General features: G+C 36.6%; 1 protein-coding gene across 5 annotated transcripts in view; it reads left to right on the top strand.

Annotated features, from left to right (window-relative positions):
* COP1 (COP1 E3 ubiquitin ligase) overlaps positions 1-18,284 on the top strand; it is a 132,254-nt gene that overhangs the window by 61,641 nt on the left and 52,329 nt on the right. For all 5 annotated transcript variants that reach the window (XR_015798332.1, XM_088153207.1, XM_088153206.1 and 2 more), the window contains exons 13-15: positions 4,861-4,969; positions 7,485-7,566; positions 9,407-9,523. Coding sequence is in view for 4 of the 5 variants with exons in the window: in XM_088153207.1 (XP_088009333.1) it covers positions 4,861-4,969; positions 7,485-7,566; positions 9,407-9,523 (308 nt within the window). In the remaining variant the exon portion in view is untranslated. The remainder of the gene's footprint in view (positions 1-4,860; positions 4,970-7,484; positions 7,567-9,406; positions 9,524-18,284) is intronic.

The following is an 18,284-nucleotide window of genomic DNA, read 5'->3' as shown; positions in this document are numbered from 1 at the left end:
ATTGTTTCAGGGTGGTTTTAGCATTATCAAATCCTAATAAGCACAGAAGCCCAACAATTGATTTCTATCTAAGGCCTTTTTTTTTTTTTGCCACGATGATTTAAAATGTTCTCTAAATACCAATGGGGCTAAACCTTTAGGAAACAGAAGTAACTTTAGCCAGAAGGTAAGAAGAGGAAACCGTGCTCTGGCATCCAATGAAACTATACCTAATTCTATCCTTAGGATGGCATTTTTAACACTTTTTGGTGCCATCAGAATGGCTCTAATAAACTTATTCTGAATAGTTTCAATTATATTAAGCTTTGCAAGGGAGCAAATTTGAGAACCATAAAGGAGCTGAGGTATTACCTTAGCTTGAAAGACTTTGCAAACTGCAGGGATATAATGGGCTCCTTTTGAATGGTAGATTCTTACAATAGCTGGTGAGGTACGCTGTGCCACACTTGCCCGGTAAAGAAAGTGAGCATTCCAAGATAGGGAAGCATGGAACTGCACTCCAAGATATTTGTAGGTGTGTACCTGTTCAATTGGAGTCCCATTTATTTGCCACTGGTGACTCTTATGATGGTGTTGGGCAAAAACTAACACTTTAGTTTTCTGATAATTTATTGAAAGTTCTTGATCTGTGCAAAATAAAGCTAGTGCCCTAAGTGCTTTTCTCATTCCCACTTGTGAGATAGACATAATGACTACATCGTCGGCATATAATAGTGCTGGAATTGCACAATCAGCCAAAATAGGTAGACAATGGGCTGAAGCAGCAAACGCTTGAATTATTGGATTTAGATACAAATTGAAAAGTAATGGAGCTAATATGCAACCTTATCTTACACCTCTATGAGTTGGGACTGCTCTAGATAAGTGTCCCCAAGGGGTGCATCTAATTTTCAGGGAGGTATTGGAGTAAAGTGACTGAATAAGAACTAGTAGCCTTTTGTCAATCGTGGTATGTCTCAGACTATCCCACAGTCTCTCCCTTGGTATTAGATCAAAAGCTGACTTAAAATCAACAAAAGTTGCAAAAAGAGAACCATGGGGGGGGGGGGGGGGCAGAATATTTGTCTGCGAAATGGTGGAGAACTAAACAATGATCTAGTGTTGAATGTTCCTCTCTAAACCCAGCCTGTTTTTCAGCAATAATATTTTCATTTTGTACCCAATCCACTAACTTTGAATATAAAAATCTGGCATAAAGTTTATTTATTGTGTTTAATAAACTGATAGGCCTATAATTTGTAGGGTCAAGTCTATTTCCTTTATTTTTGTATATCAGTACAACAATGGCCTGACTCCAGTCAGATGGAATTTGTCCTGTGTTATTAATATGTGTAAATAAGGTAGCCAAAACTGGGGCCCACCAGTCTTTATTTTCCTTTATTAATTCTGGGGGGATAAAATCACCACCAGATGCTTTACCTGGTTTTAATTGGACCATAAGATCTTTAACCTCAGCTATGGATACCAGCAGCCAATCTGGGAGGTCACTACAAGGGGGAATCACATCTGAGATTTCAGCAGATTCCCTTTTAAAGATGTTATTAAAATGATCCTCCCATTTATCTACAGATATTTGTGTAATAGGGCCAAAACGTCTATCTGTAAGAGACTGATTTATTAAACGCCAGAACCAAGCGGAATTCTTGAGTTTTGCTGCTAAAATTAAATTGTTCCAATTCTCTCTTATAGCCTGCTGTTTCTTTGTCTTCAAAAGGTCTTTATAGGTTTTTTTTTTTTTTTTAGTCTTAAGTAATTTTAAAGCAGTTGAAGAATTTTCCTGGTGAAAGGAGATTATTGCATTTAAGAGAGCCTTTTTAGCTTTAATGCAGTCATTATCATACCAAGATTTAGATCTTTTATGTGCATAAACATACTTAGCTGTTGTACATCTTGTCAGGGGGGGCTGAAGATTAGCAATAATTGATTGATACAATGATATTACTTGTTCGTATGAATCAGATGAACAAATTTGGGTATGCATCTGAAGCAGGGGCTGAGGTCAAAATTCCAGTCATAATTTTAGCTAAATCTTGAGACCATTTATTTTGTACGTGTTCTTTCATTGTAATGTCAAGTGGGGCAGTAGGCTACTTCTAATGATTTGAAGTTTGTTTTAGAATCAAAGAAACAAATTAATGGAAAGTGGTCACTATCAAGGCGAGTTCCAATATAAAAATAAGCTATATGACATATAAAGTTCCAGGAAATCATAATATAGTCCACCACACTGGCCCCATTTGGGCGCCAGAATGTAAACTCCCCTTTTAGGTCACCCCTGACAGTGCCATTTAGTATAACTAGATCTAAACTATCCACAAATTGAGCCAAACGAAATCCTGCAATGTTAACATTTTTGATCTTTGGATTGCCTGGCTAATAAATATCCCACATCAGTTTTAGGGGGCATTTGCCAATTAAAATGAGTTTGTAAAGAAGGATCAGATTGGCCCATCCATGCATTGAAATCACCAGCTATTAGTATGATGGAGTCTGGGTGTTGACATGATAGTAAATTTATGTAGGTATCAAACTGATCCCACAGATTATTTCCTTGTGCCCACGCACTGGGGGCAAATATACAAATTTCAGTTTTGTCTGAAAAAATAAAAAAAATATTTCCCCTCCTATGTTAACATTTCTAGAATCCGTAACTATCCAAGTATGGTATTTTCCTGCCAGAATCTTGTTCTTTGTGCTCATCTGTATACCAGACTTCTCCAGTAGAAAGTGGAAATGCAGAAAAAGATTGTAGAAACCACTCACAACACAAGAAAAAGTGTTGTGTAAGAGTGCCACAGAATATGTGGGGTTGCACTAATGGGAAGTATGAAAAAGAATGCTTGATGGACCCAAGAAGTAAAAGAGGCTCTAGATGAGAAAAATGCTTATAAAATAATGAGTTGTTAAAAAAGAGAGAAATTTTTGGAAATGAGTGGAAAGGGCTAAACAGGGACCCTCCAGCAGAATGACTAGAATTAAAAATAAAAGTCATTAAATTATTTGGATGAAACCAAAGTGAAGAAATGCTGGAAAGAATATTTTAGAGATTTATATGGGGAGGATAGTGGTATGTCAAAGAGTATAATTGAGATGAATATTATAAATAGTATCCAAGAAAAATATAATAAATAAAAATACTGGGGAAATGTTGGAATATGGCTGTGGTTTGCTTAAGGAATGGCTTTGTGTGTGAAGACTGCTGTGCCCGATTATTGTAAGAATGCCATTGTTGTTCAGAGTTAAAGACTGCATGCATCAGTGAACAAACTATGCAATGACTAGTTTGTTAACTTTGCCTGGAAGATATTCAGCAGAGTTTTGATCAAAATGGTACAAGAGATAACAACAACTTTAGGAAGTATATCAGCACTTCTTACACTAGGCAGGAGGTATGCAGATCAGATTTTTGTCCTTAAGCAAGTCATTGAGAAATACATAATGTGGTGGACACAAACATGGATTTCAAGAATAAAAAGATACAGAGAAGTATAGTGAATAGTATTAGTGTAAACTACATTTAGCTATATCTACTTTTCTTATCTCTTGCCTTTAATTTTTTTGGCTTACTGTTTGTTTCATTTTTGTTCTATATATAGTTGCTTATCCTGAAAGAGAACACAGTGATGAATATATATGTGTTACATACTGTACATTCAGGGAAGTAATAGCACATTTTATTACAAGAGCATTTAGCATGCAGGATTCTAAATTCCCACCTGAAATGATCTGGAGTGAGTGAAATAGCAATGTATATACACTTACTTTGCTTTAAAATAACTCATTGGTTCAGCTGAGAATAAATTATTTTTGGTACCATGCCATATGGAGTAGGACATGTTGAAGTAGTATAGAATGGGGAAATAGATTTAGAAGGTGCTAATGAACAGGTTTTGCACCATTTCCCTGCTTTCAACTATGCAAGGCTTAAGTTGCCATACTCTACATTCTATAAGCCCTAATCACAGTTGAGAGCCTTATCCTTTAGTGCAGAATGAAAAAGGGCCATTATGTTTTTTTCTGTTGACATCTCAAACAGGAATTTATAGAGAAATGAACAGTTGATTGAAATATACTTAAAAATATGGCATGCATTTCAAAAATATTTATAGTTAAGAAAGGATTGTTTATGTATCATCAAGTCATTTTCAACTCCTACTGACCACATAGTTAGATTTTCTCCATGATAATCTATCCCTAAGCTGGTCTTTCAGGTCTTCCAATGATGCACTTATTGCCACTAAAACTGAGTCATCCGGCTTGTTGCTGGTGTTCTCTTCTTCTCTTTCCTTCTGCCTTTCCCAGCATTAGAGCTTTTTCCAGAGAGCTAGGTCTTTGCATAACGTGTCCAAAGTAGGATAATTTGAGCCTGGTCATTTGTGCCTCGAGTAGAACTCTGGGTTAGTTTGCTTGATGATCCATGGTACTATCCATGGTATTCTCAGGAGTCTTCTCCAACACCAAAGTTCAAAAGCATCAATGCTGTTCCTGTCCTGCTTCTTCAAAGTCCAACTTTTGCTTCCATAGAGTGTCACAGGGAATACCATGGTTTGCATGATTCTGATATTTGTAGGTATAGACATAGCATGGCATTTGAATATCTTTTCCAAGGCCTTCATGGCTCTTCTACCAAGGGCTAATCTGAAATGTATTTCTTGACTGCTTGTTCTGTAAATATAATGAAGTCTAGTGACACCAATTTAGGCAGAATTTTGACCTAAATAATAATTAGGGATATGAAATTAACAAAATAAATGTGCAGGTGATGCATAAAGTTGCCTGAGTCATCACAGTACTTAATTTAGAATGTTCATAGTTCTAGAATAAAATGTTTTATCATTTGGTATTATATCTCTTTTTCAGCTGTATCAGCTGGAGTAGTTACCACAAAAACCTTTTGGCCAGCAGTGACTATGAAGGAACGGTCATCTTATGGGATGGATTCACAGGGCAACGTTCAAAAGTCTATCAGGTAAAGAAATACTGCTTTTGATATGTTCTTTCTCTCTCTCTCTCTCTCTCTCTCTCTCTCTCTCTCTCTGCATATATATATATATATATATATATATATATACACATACATACATACATACACACACACACACACACACATACACACGTGCGCACACGCATGCATGCACACATATAGAGAGATGATAATTATTGATTCATCCAATCCTAGTCTGTGAGTCTAAAACTTATGCACAATTATTGTAGAAAACAAATAGGAACAGAAATTCCTTTACAAGTCATTATAAACATGTCTGTGTGAAGACTTTGATCAAAAACATTACAAAAAATAGAGTTAAAAACTGAGTTAATGAAAAAAGTGTTTGATTTCCTTATAGCTTGCTGATTTCTTATATAGAATTTAGTTGGTTATGCTCTTGACTAGGCTTTAAAGGAAAGGAGCATCAAAAGGAATATCAAAAGAAAATTTTAAAAACATTAAGTTAATTAAATTAGTTAACACAATTATTTTCTGACTAAATTTAATAAATATACCAAACTTGGTAATTATATGAATAAACGTACTATATATTCTGAAAGTAGCAAAGTGAACTTAGATCAGTAAAGGATGGTATAAAAAAATTTTTTTTATAAAATTTTGAATTTTTTCACCCCAAAACAAAAGCAAAACCTCCTTTTCCCTGTGAATTCAACATTTCCAGAAGTATCTCTTTGTGAGACTATGGATATGTGGGAGAAAATGAAGTGAGAATGGTTGAAAGAGAACATGGTTGTAGATGAGAGAAATTGTGTCTGTAAGAAAGAAAATGGGTGTGTATGGGAGAACAAGTGGTGTACATGTACGTGTGTGCAAAAGAGAGGGACAAGTGGGGTATAAAAGAAAGAATGGGCAAATGTGTTCTTGCGGGGTGCAGAAAATGAACAAGAATGCATTATGTGTGAATTTGTATAAAAGCTATGTAAAGAGTATTGTGGCTTTGTGCACATGTGTGGTCTTCACTCTAATAATGTGGCCCTGAAAACTAAAGAGTCATAGTTGCTTCCTCCCAGTTCCATGTCTTAGCCCAAAAGGCATGGCTCTTCTGCTATCATTGAAAATGAGCCTCATTTGTTTTCATCATTTGCTTTATGGTTTGGCATTGCAGATGCCAGAACTGTTGATATTTACATGAGATAAATCTGTACAATGGGGTATTGCCTTCAGTTAATGTCCATCTTACTGTTTCATCATGGAGGATAAAATGAAAACTTGTTAAAATTCTTGTTTAAAAATTCTTGTTAAATTCTTGTTAAAAACAGGTCTCATGAGTCAAGAATTTTTAACATTCACTAGTAGAGCTTATGAATCACCATGTGCTTTCAGTAAATGACCTCTTGTACTGTTATTTCTGTTCCTTGACAATAAATCCAGCAGGCAGTCCTTCACATCCAGAATCACCTATGTATAATTTTTTTTAAAAAATCAGGATTAGGAAAAAAGAGTAACTATTCAGAGGTTCTGATATTGACAGTGCAGTTGCTACTGAAGTACTGAAAATGAAAACATTGCAGTGAACAAAGCATTTAGAATCAGGAATTAGATGATGAAAAAGGATGCTCACCAGTATGGAGCTGGAAGTTGTTTAGGACTGTGAGGAAATTACTGCCTTTTCAGGCATTTTACTAATGTATTAATGCTTCAGTGGAATTATTTTAATTTGTTATTTATTGAAATCATTTCTATCCTAACTGCCCTCCATAGAGTTTGAAATACTTGATCCACTAAATCAGTTGATAGTAGACCTATCCAAATAAAAATATAGGAACCCTTAATGAGTAAGAGATGGTACCTTGTACAAGTCAACATGCTTCTGTACAGAACCTGTTGCTGAAAATTTCAGATGGAAAAGGATTCTAAATTTGCAGACAATATTCAGACTCCTGTTTTCTCAAAAAACTTTATTGTTCTTCTAGTTGAAAACTGATTAATAGGAGTTATTAAACTAAACTCTCTATTTAAAAAAAAAATTCTGACTTTTTAAAATGTCCAATCTTAAATTAGAAACTCCAGCATATGTGGAATCATGTTTAAAAAGGCTAGAGATGCTGAAATGAATGTGTTAATTAAATAAGGTTCTTTTGACTCCTGAGAACTGAGTCTAAAGAGCAACATACTGCTTGTATATCCTACTAAGTGGCTAATTTATTTTTAGAGGTGAAATGTTTAGCGGTTGCCTCTTTTCAAAAAATCCCTTGAGGGACTAGTAGCAAGTCAAAACACATACTTTTATAAGAAGAATAATCTAAGATCTTCAAGATGTAACTTTTTAAAAAATTAACTAGGCATTGAGATAGCTTTCTTTGTGCCCTGGCTGAGGCTGCTATCAAACAATACAAGCAATTATATAGGGTAGAAGAAAAATAGTAAAGCTTCATCAATAATAATTTAACCAAAATTCTGTGTATTTCATTATTATCTGGGTTATATTGAAGAAGTAATTTTCTAACATTCTTTCTGTTCCCCCATGACAAAACAGGAGCATGAGAAAAGATGCTGGAGTGTGGACTTTAATTTGATGGACCCTAAACTCTTGGCTTCAGGTTCTGATGATGCAAAAGGTATTGCTTTTTTTCTCTTAATCACTATGCCACAGCTGGATTAATATCTGCAGAGTCCACTTGTTTTTGCATCATACTTGTCTAGTTCTTAAAGTGAAGCTATTACGTTTCATGCAATGAGAGGTTTCGTTTATCAGCTGGCTTGTTGCAGAGCCTGACTCAGAAAGAGAGTGAGTAGCCTGAGATCACCCATCTGGTTTCCATAAGTAAGGGAAAACTGGGGTCTCCCCACTCCTAGGTCAGCACCTTAATTACTACACCACAGTGGCTCTCAATGCAAAGAGGGGTTTTGTTTATCAGCCAGCTTGTTGCAGAGCCTGATGTTGATTTAGGCTGAGAGGAAGTAACTAGTCCCAGGTCACCCAACTGGTTTCTGTGCCTACAGGAGGACTAGAACCTGAGTTTCCCTACTCCTGATCTAGCACCTTAACAACTACACCACACTGGGTCTCTAAATGTGTTTAGGCCATATGGGAAACCTGTTAATAACTAAAATAGGTGTGTAGGATTCATCACATAGTAAATATAGTCACATACTTTCAAGCCTCATGCAAATATTAGTTCATATTCTTGTCTTCTCCTTTAATCCCAATGACTTCCTCTTCACAATTAAGTATCTCTTTAACTTGCCAAAAGAAATGGATTCCTATCTGTAACCCTAGGTTTTCCAGTATGATACTTTGAAGCACTAATGTAACCACAGATGTCTGCCTTTACACCATCAGCTCCATGTTTTTGTTTTATGACTCGCTATAGCATCATATGAGCATGAAACTGAGCAAACTCAGGGAGGCAGTGAAGGACAGGAAGGCCTGGCGCAATATGGTTCATGGGGTCACGAAGAGTCGGACACGACTTAACAACTAAACAACAACAACATAGCATCATAGCAGCCATTTTGTGAATGTTCAGATCTGTACTTCTACAGTAACCATAGTACCATGCCATGTTTTCAAAATTTCAAATGTAAGTGCTAGGCAACACAGTTACTACGATGTTAAATTATTACATAGTAATAAACATCCATTTTATGAATAGTAAATAAAAGATGAATAGGCTGAGATTTTATATAACAGTGGTTCTGACTATTGATGTTGTGTAGAAAAGGATTTGATGTCTAACACATTTTAAAAATATATTTTTTTGCTTTTGGAACTGTGATTGAAAAGAGTTTAGGAATAACTTGTCAGGTTTTTTGTTTTCTGAAAACGTCTCAGTTCAGATCAGTTAATAGGAAAGCTGACTGTAAGTTTGGGGTAAGCATTAAACTAAAAACGTGTTTTATCCTAAGTCTGAAACAAAACAGCTTCATTCAAAACATTTTGCTAGAGAGTAATATTTTCTAGAAGAATAAAACTCAAAACCTTTGAACAAAATTCAACAGAAATTAAAAATAAGCCTCTTGCGCTTTGGTTTTATATTAAGGCCACACCCTGGTTCTTGCATTATATCCCAAGATAGTTAGTTTAGAATCTCTTGCGGTTGAGTGCTATACTGTCTTTCTGCCCTGTCGGTAGATTGCAGAGGGTGTGACTGGTGATGTCATCATGTCACTGGAATAAGTGGGACCTTTTTTTTTTTTTTTTTTTGCACAGGGTGATTAAGGAGTCTTGCAGAGGCATATGGAATTCCCACTACTCCATTGTGAAGATTGCATGTGGTCCATATATTGCCTACTTCTGCCTTAGAAAGTTAATAGTAAACATTGCTTTTTCCTGTTGCTACTTTTCTGTCTAGCGGTTAAATAATAAAAGGAGCAAATAGTTCATGTGAAAATCTCAGAAAAGCAGTTGCAGCTTGATCTACCCATTTTGCTTGTGTTTCTTTTATCTTTCCTTAGTGAAGCTGTGGTCAACCAACCTGGACAATTCAGTAGCAAGCATTGAGGCCAAGGCAAATGTGTGTTGTGTAAAATTCAGCCCCTCATCCAGGTACCATCTTGCTTTTGGCTGTGCAGGTAGGTATAACAATTTGCTCTGTGTATTGGACAAATTGAATAATGTGCAAAAGAGGGCAGAATTCTTTATGTGTCCATGTGTTTGTTTTTGGATGGTCTATCCATTAAGACAATGATTGTTTATAATAATCTAACAAATTATTATGCTATGGCTACAGTCACATATCCAGAATTAGTAATTTTTGAAATAGAATATGACTGAATATGCTGGCTTCAAGAAATTTTTCTGCTTTCTGTTGCTTCAAGTAAATACTGGAGGAACGAGAATTTCAGTTCTCCGTTGCTATCCTTGGACAAGTGTGTTGGAAACTTTCCAATATAGTTAAGGCATGAATGGGGCAGCAGACCAAGACTTTTATAACCAAGTAAGCTATAGGCTCAATCCTCATGTAATAAATTAAATTGTTGGGAGGAAGAAGTCCCGGAGAGAAAACAACGAGAACTTGTAGGAACTAGTCATTCTTATAATAGCTGATAGGTGTTTATCTACAAACCTTGTGCTTTGTTTTTTGTCTTACCTGCTGGGATGAAGAGGAAAGTTACTTCTCTTTTTTTTCTTTTCTCTTTCTCTTTCTCTTTTCTTTTTTCTTTTTTCTTTTCATACTTTTTTCCTTTTTTGTATTTTTTTTTTGTTTTTTGCAGTTTGTATTTTTTTATTCTTTTCATTCATAATTCTTAATAAATTATCTTTAAAAATGTGACATGAGAATGTGGAGCTTTGACTTGTCCATATGCAAAAGTCAGTTTGTTTAATGGCTTTTTTCTGGGTTCTTCCAGGTAGATGAAGTCATTGTCCTGCATCATGTACAAAAAATTAATTTATCTAATTAAATAATTAACACATTATAGCCACACTCACTTATAGCAAAATCTAGAGATTATAGATGGCTTCATTCACGGGTAAAATAACTGGGATGGAAATATGCAGAATAAAATTGTCTTGATTTATACAGAATACTGGCTATATGTAAATTTTGGATGCATGTCTGATAATAATGATACACTTAAAATAATGGCAAACCCATCCATGTGAAATAACCCTCAATCAAATCACTTGCTGATGGGTAAATATTGTGCAAAAATGGGGAATCTCATACAGTAAATGCATTTTAATAAGAACAAACTAATACTGGGATGCTTATAATGGGCAAGGATGGTATCTTGGTTGATAAAGAGGGACTATAAACAAATTATTAATCTTGTCACATAATACCTCCTCAACGTAAAGTGAATAATTCTGTATGTTTTCAGATTCTTGAAGATGGAACCATAATTCGGATATTTGTTTACAGATCAGATTAGACTTCATATTTTAAAAGGCCCCTTCCAAGTCTGTTTTTCTTTAAAAATCACAAATAACTCTTTACCTCCTTAATCCTCAAGACTGATGCAACACAATGGCAGACAGTTTTTTGTACTGCATCTGTTCTGGCATTAGAAGGCTGTTTAATTCATCTATCATCTCTTGCCTCATCAAGTCAAGGAGATTGTTGGCTCTGTTTCTGATAGCATTCCATACATTTTTAGGGACACCAATAAGATTTTAAGTGTTAGGACTCAAGTACCAGTAGGAAAGAGTAAACCAAGTTTTCATATTTATTTCTCTTTATATATTTAGGTATCTTGTATATACCCATACAGGAAGGCAACAGCTCTTCAATTTTCAGACCATAAAACAGCTTATTAAAAGTTGTGTCAGACTATTATTCCTAGAGAAGGGAAAGAAAGATGTTCCAGCCAATTATTGCCCAGTGAGCCTTTTTAGTATAATTAGTAAGATCTATGCTAGCCACTTCTACTGGAAATTTTTAGATTAGCTGGAAGAAGAGAACCTCTTAGCCATGTAGCAGGCAGGATTTAGAGTAGGCTGTTCTGTTTGAGATTAGGGAAAGATATTTTCTCACCAGATTGAAAAATATACCCAGCCACCTAAATCAGCTTTTTTTGCCCTGTTTGTAGATCTTCAGCATGCATTTGATTCTGTTTCTAGAGAATTTTTTTGGCATACCTCAAAGCATCTAGAATCAATAGATGGTTCACCCACTCTACTATATGCACTTCACAAGAATAGCAGCCTGAGATGAGGGTGAGATGTACCATAACAAGCCATCTCTCAGATGCTATGCCAGCTGGAAAGGGGTATATCTTGACCCCATTTTTGTTCAATTTTTACATCAATGCAATGGTAGTTTATTTAAATAAGGAAGACTTCCACCCCCAAAATTGGCAAACAGACCTACATTTATACTGCGTTATGCACATGATGCTGTATTATTATCACAGAAACAGGCAGGCCTTAGAGTGACCATGAGATCATTGACCGATTTCAGTAAAGAACCCTCCTACAAATTAACTGTGAGAAAACAAATGTCATCTATTTTGTAAGCAGCTTTAAAAATTGAATTGGAGCCTCAAGGAGGATAAAATAGATCAGGTTCTCTATTTTAAGTATCTGAGTTTCATGCTGCAGTATTCAGAAAAACAACACACTCAAACTGCCCCAGTTGCTGTGAACACCTGGGGCACTTCAGCAGCAATTACTTCTTTTTTCTTCTCTAGAGATGCCTAGTATATATCAGCTGCATTAAAACTATCAAAAAGGAAGATTCTGGTGCAGCTCTTGTTTGGAGGTCAGCTACACCCAAGGATCAGCTACGATAAACTAGCATTAGTCTTGATCAACTTACAAATAATACATTTCATAAAAATTTCACACTATTGCAGTTCAATATTTTGCTATCAGCTAGTCTGGAGAATAAATTCTGGAAAATCCCCTGTGCAGAAGGGTTTCAAATTCTTATGCAGAAAATTGTTTAGGGAAGATGAGAAATCGTACAAAACAAGATACTGAAGGGACAAACACAAAATGAAAGAAATCTAAAGAGGCCAGCATGGATATGTGCAGAGCTGTCTAAAACACTGAAAGGGGGGCATGTACAGCAAATGGAAGGAGGACTACATAACCAAAGAAAAATGCAAGGTAGCCTCCAGAAACTATACAAACTGAGCCAGAAAAGATAAACTGCAGAATGGGTTGAGTCTTACGACACTAAAAACAACAAAGGAATTTTTTTTTGGATACATTAGAAATAAAAGAAAATCCAAGGAAGGTGTAGGTCCATTGCGAGGAGAAAGTGACAGAGCAATAACTGTATGATGATGATAATGATGGTGGGTCAGCCAGTGGAAATGGCTGCCACATGAAGTGGTGAATTCTCTTTCATTGGGGTCGGGTGAGGGGACAGTAGACTAGATGACCTATAAGGGCCTTCCAGTTTGGTGATTCTATGATATTGTTGGGCATTTTCCCCCAGGAAAAAAGTTTACATAAAAATTACATTAATCTTTAATGTTTTTTTGCCTGTAAAATATGATCTTAGTGTTTCTGAACCAAATAGTACATTTTTCTCTGTGTAAGACTAATTAGGCATAGTGGGCCAGCTGGTGCCTTCCCCCCCCCCCCCCCCCCGTAACATTGTGATTTACAAGAGGGGTATGCATAACAACTATCTTCAGGATATGTAAGAAAGGATGGGTAGCAAGCCAAATTTAGTTTGTTCTGCCCAGGATGATCCTTTGGTTGATCTTTGGTGACCCTTGTTTGCTTCTGCTTTCTATACTGTAACACCCACTGGATATTGGGTTATACTGAGCATAGGAATATCCATTTGTGGTACAGAAACAAAACTATTATTATGATATAGTTGTGTACAGATTCAGAATGGGTTCATCTTCTACACTGAATACCAATTTAGAGAATCCTTTCATCTGCCCCTGTATTATTATTATTACTATCATTATAATTTTGTTTTTATCCTGCCATATTATATATATGAATATATATTCATTCATTCATATCCATTCATTCAACTCAAGGTCGTTAACTTAAGTAATACTCCGACTTCCTATTTTCCCCACAACAGCAATCCTGTGAGGTGGGTTGGGGTGAGAGAATGATTGACCAAAGTCACCTGGCCAGCTTTCATGCCTAAGGCAGGCCTAGAACTCATAATCTCCTGGTTTCTAGGCAAGCACTTTAACTACTACGTGAAACAGCCTTAATACTGACTCCACTCTCTTTTCCTTCAGTTATTCAACTGTTTGCCTGTTGTTAATGGTATTTATCTCAAAGTCCTTCTTTCCAACTCTGTCCCCTTAGATTATCTTGGTCCAAGTTTATGTCCTTTTTTGGTTTTGATCTCTTCACCTTGGTGGTCCCTTTTTCATGTTGCATACCTTATTACAAATTTTTTGATAATTTTTATTAAAGAATTTTTTTGAAAAATAAAAGCAATACAAATTTTGAAAGAGAAAAGTAAGGAAAGTAAAGAAAAGTAATAAGTGAAAAAATGTACAAAGAAAAAATAGAGAAGAGAGAGAAAGAAAATAAAGAAGAAAAGAAAAGCGGCTTCTGGCCTTCTTAACAGCAGTTGCAAATACATTTATATTCTACCTTCTGTCTCTCTCAGGTTACAGTATAATTTCCTTCTTTCCATAGTCTACCCTTTCTAATCATCAAACCCATAAATCACAAGTTCATTTGTAGTTATTGTCCTTTCTGTAATCAAATCATGATTATGCTTTCAAGTAATCTCCAAAGCTTCTGGCAAGATTTGACCTCTTGACTTACCACTTTAACAATTTTTTCATCAGTTCTTGTTTATCTGGCCAAGTTTCTCCTTTCAAAGTTAAATATGACTGTTGGCAATTTTCTATTTATAAATATTAAATTTGATATCATTGCAGTCACTATTTCCAGTTGATTCAACAGCAGCTATATTACACCTTCCATAAGGTGTTCACAGTCATTCGGGATTAATTTTTGATTTGCTTCTTTCTAAACGCTTAAATTGCTACCTGATATTTTATTCCATCAGGTATGATTCATAGAAATCTGTGTTGTGTCAAGACCAGAACATACAATCTGCTTATGTTGGTTTAGACACAGTGGGAGGGAAAATTAAAGATAAGCAGGTAACATCATTTTGACAAGAGAAAATGTGATATATCTGGAATTTACTGTACTTTTTCTTCATATGAACTTTATTTGCACAGCCGCTGTAGCCTAGACAGAGTGATGATCTTTTATTTACTGTTCTTTCAGTGCTTTGCCAGCATTCCTTGGATGTTGATCTGTATACATAGCTGCTGCTTTTTGGTGTTGTTTAGACGAGACATAAAAGAGACAAAAGTCAGACAAGAAACATAATGTAATTGACAGCCAAAAATATAGTCAGGGACCACAGAGAGTGTGTGTTACATTGGAATACATCAAACATATGGCAGGATTTTGGAAGAAAAAAGTACTAGTTTGTGGATGCTCTCTTTAAAATTTTGGTTTTCTAAGGTGTGAAACAGTTTCCAGATATCTCCTGTAGCAATATTAATCGTTCTATTCTTGCTTTTGGATCCCCCCCCCCACAGTTCTTTGCAGAACTTTTGTAGCTCAGAAATATTCTTAAGTCCCCTTATATGCATGTTGGAGTTCTCCCCACAGATTTTCTCTTTTTCCTCACTGGATATTTCAACAAGACAACAGTCTAAAGCCTACCTTCAAATCAGCTATGAAGTATTTATAGGGGGAAAAAAAGATACAATTTTGGAATCACTTTCACAGTCCCCCAGACTTGAACATTATTTCTGTTTCTGCATTCCACTAAAATGAGGATGTTATATTACTTACCTTTTTACTTATCCCTTCACGTGTTTCCAAATATTTCATAGCATGAAATTTACCTAATGTTTTATTCATCACAAATTAGGTTGGAATTTTGATTGTGCAATCATCCACCATTCTGAGATTCCTTTCAATAAGTCACTACCCCAGATCCCCTTTGCCATTAGTGTAAGCATAAATGTTGGTTCATTGATTTTTGCTTCAACATACATCACTTTGCAATTACATACATTGAATTATGTATGCCATTCTAGTCATTAATTTGGTAAGTTTACTATGGCATTATTCATAATCCCTTATACAAGTCTCCTCACCAATAATCATTTATTGCCCCCTGTTCATCCCTACCTCCCAATAATTTATAAACAAGGTAAAAATCCAAATCCAGTATATATTCTTGGGATACCATACTTCGCGTATCACTACAGTATGAAAATTGTCTGTGTGTTCTAGTACTTTATTTTATTTATTTATTTTATTTATTTATTGGATTTCTTCCCGCCCATCTCCCCCACAAAAGGGGACTCCGGGCAACTTACAGAAAACATTAAAACTATAAATATTTCTAAAACACATAATACATCCAAAATTTAAAACAATACTAAAAAAAAAGGAAGATCCAAGAAGATGGAAAATCAGGCCGCAGAGAGCTGGCCACTATGGGGCTAGCCATCCTCCTGCTTGAAGTATTCCCTCCCTGCCCCAGGCCAAGTGGCAGAACCAGGTCTTCAAGGCCCTTCGGAAGGCCAGGAGTGAGGGGGCCAATCGCACCTCCGGGGGCAGAATGTTCCAAAGAGCGGGGGCTACTGCAGAGAAGGCCCGCCTTCTGGACCCTGCTAGATGAGTTCTTTTTTTTTACTTCCTGTTTTTTAACTACTTACCATCCATAGATCTGTCTTTTTATTGCTGTGCATCCTAAGACGTTCACAAACAATTTTGGCAATGGTTTCCATCACAATCTTTTTCCAAAGTATATAACAGATTCTTATTGTAGATGCACCAGTTTATATTCTCCAAATGGGGAAGGATTCCAGTTCTTTCCAGTTCTCCAAGTAAGATTAAAACTTACCTTTGGTTCATATTTAGCAGAGTATGTTCTTGATAATTTTCTTTTAATAAACTCTACCAGTTTACCCTGCGCAGATATTAAGCTAACTGCCTAGTAAGTACTGGTGTCTTCTCTCAATTATTATTTAAATCCTGTTTTGTTGCCAATTTTCTGTTTTCAGGCAGCCTGATTTTCGGTAGTAGTTTAACATTTTTGTTAGAAGTTCAGCAATTTTACAATTAAGTCCCTTAAGGAACCCTCAGATGTATACTATAACATTTAGTTATTTGTTTATTCTTAATTTGTTAATAAACCTATAGCTTCACCTCTGTCATTGCTGTTTGCTTCATATTTCTCTTGGGAAAAAAAAAACTCAAGCACTAGGACATGTTCTTCATATTCTCCTCTACAATTTCCTTTTCCTCCTTTATCATACTTTTAGTATTCCCGTTTTTAAAAATTGCCTCTCTGCTGTTTTCCTGGTTCAGATGTATTTAAATACTACTGGTAGTCCTTGTGTTATGACCATTCGTTCAACGACTGTTCATTTACAGTTGCGCTGAATGAATGGTAGCTATGACTGGTTCTCAAAGTTCCAGCTGTTGCAACATACCCATGGTCATGTGATCAAGATTTGGGCACTTGGCGACCGGCCTGTGTTTACAACTGGTTTCAGCATCCCACGGACACATTCTCTTGCCCTGCACAAACTGCCTCTGCTTCAACTCCCCCCACCCACCTATCTCTCCCCATCTTTGCCCTTTTGGCTGCCCTGTACTCTGCCACTGTCATGTTCAGCCCAAGTACAACAATGAGGCAATCCAGTACAGTTCAGTTAATTTATTAGCTCGCACCTAACAGAGAGAATCTCGCCAGACTAAATCTGTGCTATAGTAACTAGTGGATAAACTCCATGAGACTCTAGAGAGGGGCCAGCCTCATCCTCTTCATTTTCCCACAATCTTGTTGCAGGCTAAGGAGGGGCTTGCCCTGGAATGTCTCTCCCCCCTCCTGACAACCTTGAAGTTCCATTCCAGAATCTTCCCTGCTTATGCCATCCATTACAGCCACCTACCCCTGTCATCCCCCACTGCCCCGCCCCCAGGTGACCTTTGCTATATTCCTTCTTCCGCTGCTGGCCCAGGATCCAGGTGCTGGGTGAGGGTGCAGCTCTGGGACACACACAGCGCAGCAGGGCGGCGGAGCCTTATCTACCAAAAGCAGCTTGCTGGGCCTGGCCATGGAGGAGGCCAGGTGGGTCAGTTGGGGATGGTGGCAGGCAGGAGAGGCAGTGGAGTGCAGGGTGGCCAAAAAAGAGAAGGGGGGGATATGCAAGTGAGGAGTTGAAGCAGAGGCAGTTCTCACAGGGCAGGAGAAGCATGAGGTCCTTTTCTAATGAACTTAGCGACGGAAATTGCAGTCTCAGGGTCATAATCCAAGGACTGCCTGTACTTTTAGCAATTTTAACGTTTTTATGTACCCTCCAGTTTTGGAGGTGGGGGGCATTCTGATTAATATGTTAGCCAAATCCTATTAAGGATGCTAAATTTTCAGAGGTTCTTCAGGAGAGGTCAGCGTCATTCTCATCTGGAGACATGGGGACTAAGAGGAGGGAGAGAAAACATCCAGAATAATTAGCTGACGTAGCGGACAACACTGTCTTCTAGAAAGGCCTCTAATAAAAGATAATGAACACCTGGAAATCATTATCTCAGTGAATAAAAGATTTGTGCAGGAAATGATATAGAGGCAGTCAGGGTATCTTGGATTTCCTTTAAGAGAGTTTCTACAAAGGTCTAAGCACCAGTAGGAAATAGTATGCAATGGCTGATGAATTCCCAAAGGACAAATTAAAATCAGCTCATCCCACATGCATGGATTCCTGAATGGCCAACCCATTTTGAACCTCCTTTCCCCGTGCTTGCTGTTTGAAATCTGAACTGAGTTTTCATAGTTCTTATAGATACTACCTTTGAATGTATAGACATCATTTCTTTCAAAATGTACATTAAAACTGTTTTCCAAGTTACAGTTGC

This window comes from Python bivittatus, unplaced genomic scaffold (genome assembly GCF_059951505.1).
Source record: "Python bivittatus isolate LINGU-HERP-01145 unplaced genomic scaffold, Pbiv_v1 ctg000700_np1212, whole genome shotgun sequence".
NCBI lineage: Eukaryota > Metazoa > Chordata > Lepidosauria > Squamata > Pythonidae > Python > Python bivittatus.
This window is presented reverse-complemented; position numbering and strand designations above follow the sequence as displayed.